Below are 5,191 nucleotides of genomic sequence, written 5' to 3'. Positions count from 1 at the left end.
AAAAAAAAAAAAAAAAAAAAAAAAAAAAAAAAAAGAATTGTAGTTTGAAGATTTAACACATGTTCATTATTTATTCATCAATTTTAAAATAAGACACGTTTAGGATCATGTGAATGTTTGAATAATTGAGTGTGATCTTTTCTTCCTCAACAATAAAAATACTTTTCCACAAACAGGTCTTGTCTCACAACTCCAATAGATTGTTATTACATGTGCATAAAAAAATGCATTTGATAGTTTAATGAAAACACAATAACTGTCAGGAAGCAGATGTACTTAACATTCAAATATGCAGGTGCGTGTGTGTGTGTGTGTATATATATATATATATATATATATATAGATGTATATATATATATATATATATATATATATTGCTCAAGGTGGCTGCATGTTTGGAGCAGGTATGTTACTTTCATTCTGAGATTTTGCTTTTGGAAACTGTAATTCATCTTTTTCTGGATGTAAATCACATTTTTTGAATTGTTGTTTCCTCTGGTATCAGATGCTGTGCAGCTGGAAGGATTTTTACTGAAACTTGTTTTAGTTTTGGACATTTGTTGTAATGCGTAACCATGGCAACAAGGCAGTTTTCTACAACCAGCAACAGCTGATTAACATCTCAAAAGCTCAAATAATATCTCAACTACAGCCCCAAATCTCAAATGAGTTGAAAGGATGTTCTGTGGACGCATTCTCATCTACCTGCCAGCTGTGCTTGAGTGCCTGAGAGGAAAAAACACGTCTCGTTCCACCGTAGAATAGCAGGAAAAAAAAAAATTTAAATTAAATATATACACATATATAATAATAATAATAATAATGTCATCACAATGTCAGCACTGTATGTTTCCATACAATGGCGAAATTAGTCTCTGCATTTAACCCATCCACCACCAGGTGGTGCAGTGGGCAGCTATTGAAAGCGCCCGGGGGACATTTTGGGGATTAGACGTGCTGCCCAGAGACGCCACGTGATGTGCATATATATATATACTTTTTGTATATATAATTATTCCCACCCCTCTTTACAATAATCTGGTCTTTTAATGTGTCTTAAGTTGTAAAAAATATCAATAAATGTTAGAAATCATTAGATATTTTTAACTTTATTGTGTCACCCTTACTTGCTTACTTACACAAAGCCTCCCCCAACAAACTTAAAGTGGCCCATGTGCCACCAGTTTATATTCACAGTTGTAGCAGGTTGTTGCAGCTCTGGATAAACTTAATGTAGTGAACAAAGGCGTAAAAATGGCTTTTTTGATTGTAAAATTTGCAGAACCCTGATCTAGATAAAAGAAGGTTCCTATCAAAAATCAGGTTGCCACATCAACATCCAAGAAGTCTACCACCAAATATGTCTATCCATCTTATGATGTAGATAACCTGAAAAATAAGTAGAGTGCCAGCTATACATTTGGGTGTTTGGGTACATCTAAGCAGAAGAAAGGGCCCTATTGAAAATTGGGTTGCCATGTTAAAATCCAAGATGGCCACAGATAAATAAATGTACAGTGACTTATATTGTGTTAATTTATTTAGATTTTTTCTCCAAGGATTCACAAACAGGGATTTTTATTTTTTAATTAAGCAGAACCTCAACCTCTACTTTAGTGTCTGTGCATATTAAACAACTGTTGTTAATTTTTTTTTTTTTTTTATCACTTCTGTGCAGTGTCCTAAACATGATATATTTTCCTGGTTGTTGGGAGGATATATTTTATTTTAATGATAGATGCAAAGAGAATCATATTTTGATAAGGATGCCTACTCTCATTACCAGGAAAGCATTGCTTTAGTGCTGAACAAAATCTATAAATGTCAGCTCTCTTCACCTTTGCATCAGTAGGAGGGGAGGGTAGCTCATGATGGGTTGGCTAACCATTATCTTGTTAACCCTGCTTGCAAGGATAAAGTCAGAAAATCAAACATGCAAATTGATAGGGCAGACAGGATTTCTTGAATTTTCCAGAGAAGGTGATTTTAATATAGTGGGGATTTTCTCTATGACAAATGTTGAGAAACAGAACGATAATAGCTACCGGGCAGTTCCATTCTCATACTGTGAAAAGTAAGTGAACATATTGTAAAGGGTTTGCATGCTCACTAAAAGGAAATGCTCATCTGTGAAGTTGTTGTGCCATCAATGTATTTGTCTGTTTATTACCTTGTGACTGCAGCTGGAATGATAGAGAGCTGAAGTTTGCCAGGACAATGATTTTTACAGTGGAGGAGATCAACAAGGATCCTACACTCCTCCCTGGAGTAAGTCTGGGTTATAGGGTGTACAATGGATGTGGCACTATGAACCTGGTTCGAGCAGCTGTGGAAGCGATAAATGGAAATGATTCATTGCAGTGTACTGGTCAGACTCTGGCTGTCATAGGTCATTCATCTTCTGGAGTGAGTGAAATCATAAGCTCCATACTCAGCTCTCTATCTGTACCACAGGTGAGAAAAAAAAAACAACTGTTTAATCTAAAAATGTATGCAACATTTCTGTGTTTAATGTTTTTCTTCTTTTTTTTATTTACAAGCTGAGTCCCTTGTCTACTTGTGCATGTTTGAGTGACAAAACACGATACCCAACTTTCTTCAGAACTGTGCCAAGTGAGCATTCCCAAAGCACGGCTCTTGTGCAGCTCATGGTGTACTTTAACTGGCGCTGGGTGGGGATTATTTATTCTGAGAGCACGTATGCAGAAGAAAGTACAAGATCTTTTGTTAAAGAAGCCAACAACAAGGGGATATGTGTGGAATACTGGTTGATGTACTCTATAACTTCTCAGGCAAACTTTGATGTTATAGCAAATGCACTTAAGAAGTCCTCATCAAAAGTGGTGCTGATGTTTATGTCCTCGTCTTATGCAAAAGCATTTCTGTCAAACATTGAATCTTATAACATAACTGGAAAGCAGTGGGTTGGCAGTGAGTCTTGGATCACACATAAAACCCTTGTTTCTATTGACCGAAAGCACATCTTACATGGTGCAATAGGCTTTGCCCTTCCTGACACATCCATTCCTGGTCTGGGTGAATTCCTTCTTAACTTGAAACCCTCCAGTGAACCACAAAGTGCTATAATTAAAGGTTTCTGGGAGAAATTATTTGACTGCAACTTCTCTCCATCAAATACCTCCAGTATGTGCACTGGTGCAGAAGATCTGCAGACAGTATTTAGTGACTACACAGAAGTTTCATGTTTCAGAGAAGAGAACAACATTTATAAAGCTGTGTATTCTGTGGCTGTCGTACTCCATTCCATTCTGCAGTGTCAAAATGACTTAAATCATACAACAAAACCTTGTTTGACCAATATCCAATTTCAACCTGAACTTGTAAGTTTTGACACGTATAAAAGCATGTTAGATTATTATTATTTTTTTTTTGCTTGTAAGCTTTAAAGCATTTGTTTCATCTGTGTTCCCAAAGGTGGTGGAACACTTAAAATATGTGAACTTCACAACAAAGAATGGGGCCAAAGTTTTCTTTGATGAAAACAGGGACTCAGTTGCCCAGTATGACCTTGTGAACTGGCAAATTAAGGAAGATGGTTCAGTTGAAATAGTACAGATCGGTCAATATGACAATTCTTTACCTGAGCAGGAGAAATTAAAATTAAAGAAAAATGCCAAGATTGTTTGGGGGCATGACAGCAATGAGGTAACTATATGCAATGGGGAAACTGTGATTTTTAATATCTGATGACTGAAACTCCATACAGTTTAAAGTATATTTTATTGCTGTATTCTTTGTTTTGACCACTCAGGTACCAAGGTCTGTCTGCAGAGAACCATGTCCACCAGGTACTCGAAAGGCATTAAACAAGAATAAGCCTGTATGTTGCTTTGATTGTCTTGAGTGCCCCGAAGGAACTATCAGTAATGAAACAAGTGAGGTTAAATTTCCCATTAAAAGCCCATTGGTGCAAATATATTAAAAATGTAACTATATATCTTTAAGAGAACAATAAAATAATATGATAATGTTATTTGATTTTTCTTACAGATTCTGCTAACTGTTGCATTTGTCCTCCTGACTTATGGCCAAATGAAATGAAAAACAGGTGTCTCCCCAAACACATTGAATGCCTTTCCTACAAGGAGATCATGGGGGCACTTCTTACTGGTTTCAGCACTTTTGGCATGTTTTTATCCCTCCTTACATCAATAATATTTTATACACATAAAGAGACACCACTTGTAAGAGCAAACAACTCTGAGTTAAGCTTCTTGCTGCTGTTTTCATTAAAACTCTGCTTCCTGTGCCCTCTGGCCTTCATTGCTCGGCCTACTCGATGGTCCTGCATGCTACGACACACAGCTTTCAGCATCACCTTTGTCCTTTGTATTTCTTGCGTTCTGGGGAAAGCAATAGTGGTTTTGTTGGCCTTCAAAGCAAAACTTCCAGGCAATAATGTTAATCAATGGTTTGGGCCTCCACAGCAAAGGATTAGCATTCTCAGTTTTACCCTCATACAGGTTTTTATTTGTACACGTTGGTTTACAAAAAATCCTCCTTTTCCCCATATGAACATGGATTACTATAAGGACAGAATCATTCTAGAGTGTGCGCTTGGTTCTACTGCTGGCTTCTGGGCTGTTCTGGGTTATATCGGACTTCTTGCTGCCCTGTGTTTTATATTTGCTTTTCTGGCTAGAAAGCTGCCAGGCAGATTTAATGAGGCCAGACTGATCACATTCAGCATGTTGATATTCTGTGCAGTGTGGATTACCTTCATCCCAGCATATGTGAACTCTCCAGGAAAGTTTACAGTGGTTGTTGAAATATTTGCTATTCTGGCCTCCAGTTTTGGTTTGTTGCTTTGCATTTATGCTCCAAAATGTTATATTATATTACTAAAGCCAAAACAAAACATAAAAAAACACTTTTTGGGAAAAGTACCACCAAGAACACTTTAATTTGTAATTCCAGCCACAATGATCTCGATGTAACAACTGAAACCGTTTACTGCTTAGTTAGACAATTGCTGTTGATTCATTTTTTATTTTATTTTTGACTGCTTCATCATGTGCAGGAGTTGCCACAGCAAGAAAACATGAATTATTTGGAAATTGTTTTACATCAGATCTCCTTCCTGACAAACTGGGCTCAAACCCACAACCTCAGAATGAAAACACCACTACAATGACCACTGTGCTACCACAAGCCTCTAGCTTGACAACTA

General features: G+C 36.9%; 2 protein-coding genes across 2 annotated transcripts in view; both read left to right on the top strand.

The window, feature by feature from the left end:
• LOC119410912 (extracellular calcium-sensing receptor-like) overlaps nucleotides 1–1,686 on the top strand; it is an 8,936-nt gene extending 7,250 nt beyond the window's left edge. The window contains exon 12 of the mRNA XM_037677834.1: nucleotides 1,679–1,686. Within this exon, the coding sequence (XP_037533762.1) occupies nucleotides 1,679–1,686 (8 nt within the window). The remainder of the gene's footprint in view (nucleotides 1–1,678) is intronic.
• Nucleotides 1,687–2,217: 531 nt separating this feature from the next.
• LOC119410911 (extracellular calcium-sensing receptor-like) lies at nucleotides 2,218–4,935 on the top strand. Its single transcript, XM_037677833.1, has 5 exons — nucleotides 2,218–2,454; nucleotides 2,541–3,341; nucleotides 3,436–3,666; nucleotides 3,773–3,896; nucleotides 4,012–4,935. The coding sequence occupies exons 1-5, from the start codon at nucleotides 2,218–2,220 to the stop codon at nucleotides 4,923–4,925; spliced, it is 2,307 nt and encodes a 768-aa protein (XP_037533761.1). The 3' UTR covers nucleotides 4,926–4,935.
• Nucleotides 4,936–5,191: the final 256 nt, after the last annotated feature.

The sequence above is a fragment of the Nematolebias whitei genome, chromosome 6, assembly GCF_014905685.2.
Source record: "Nematolebias whitei isolate Nwh7 chromosome 6, NemWhi1, whole genome shotgun sequence".
In the NCBI taxonomy this organism is placed as follows: domain Eukaryota; kingdom Metazoa; phylum Chordata; class Actinopteri; order Cyprinodontiformes; family Rivulidae; genus Nematolebias; species Nematolebias whitei.
The sequence above is the reverse complement of the archived record's forward strand: the minus strand, read 5'-3'. Positions and strand labels throughout refer to the sequence as shown.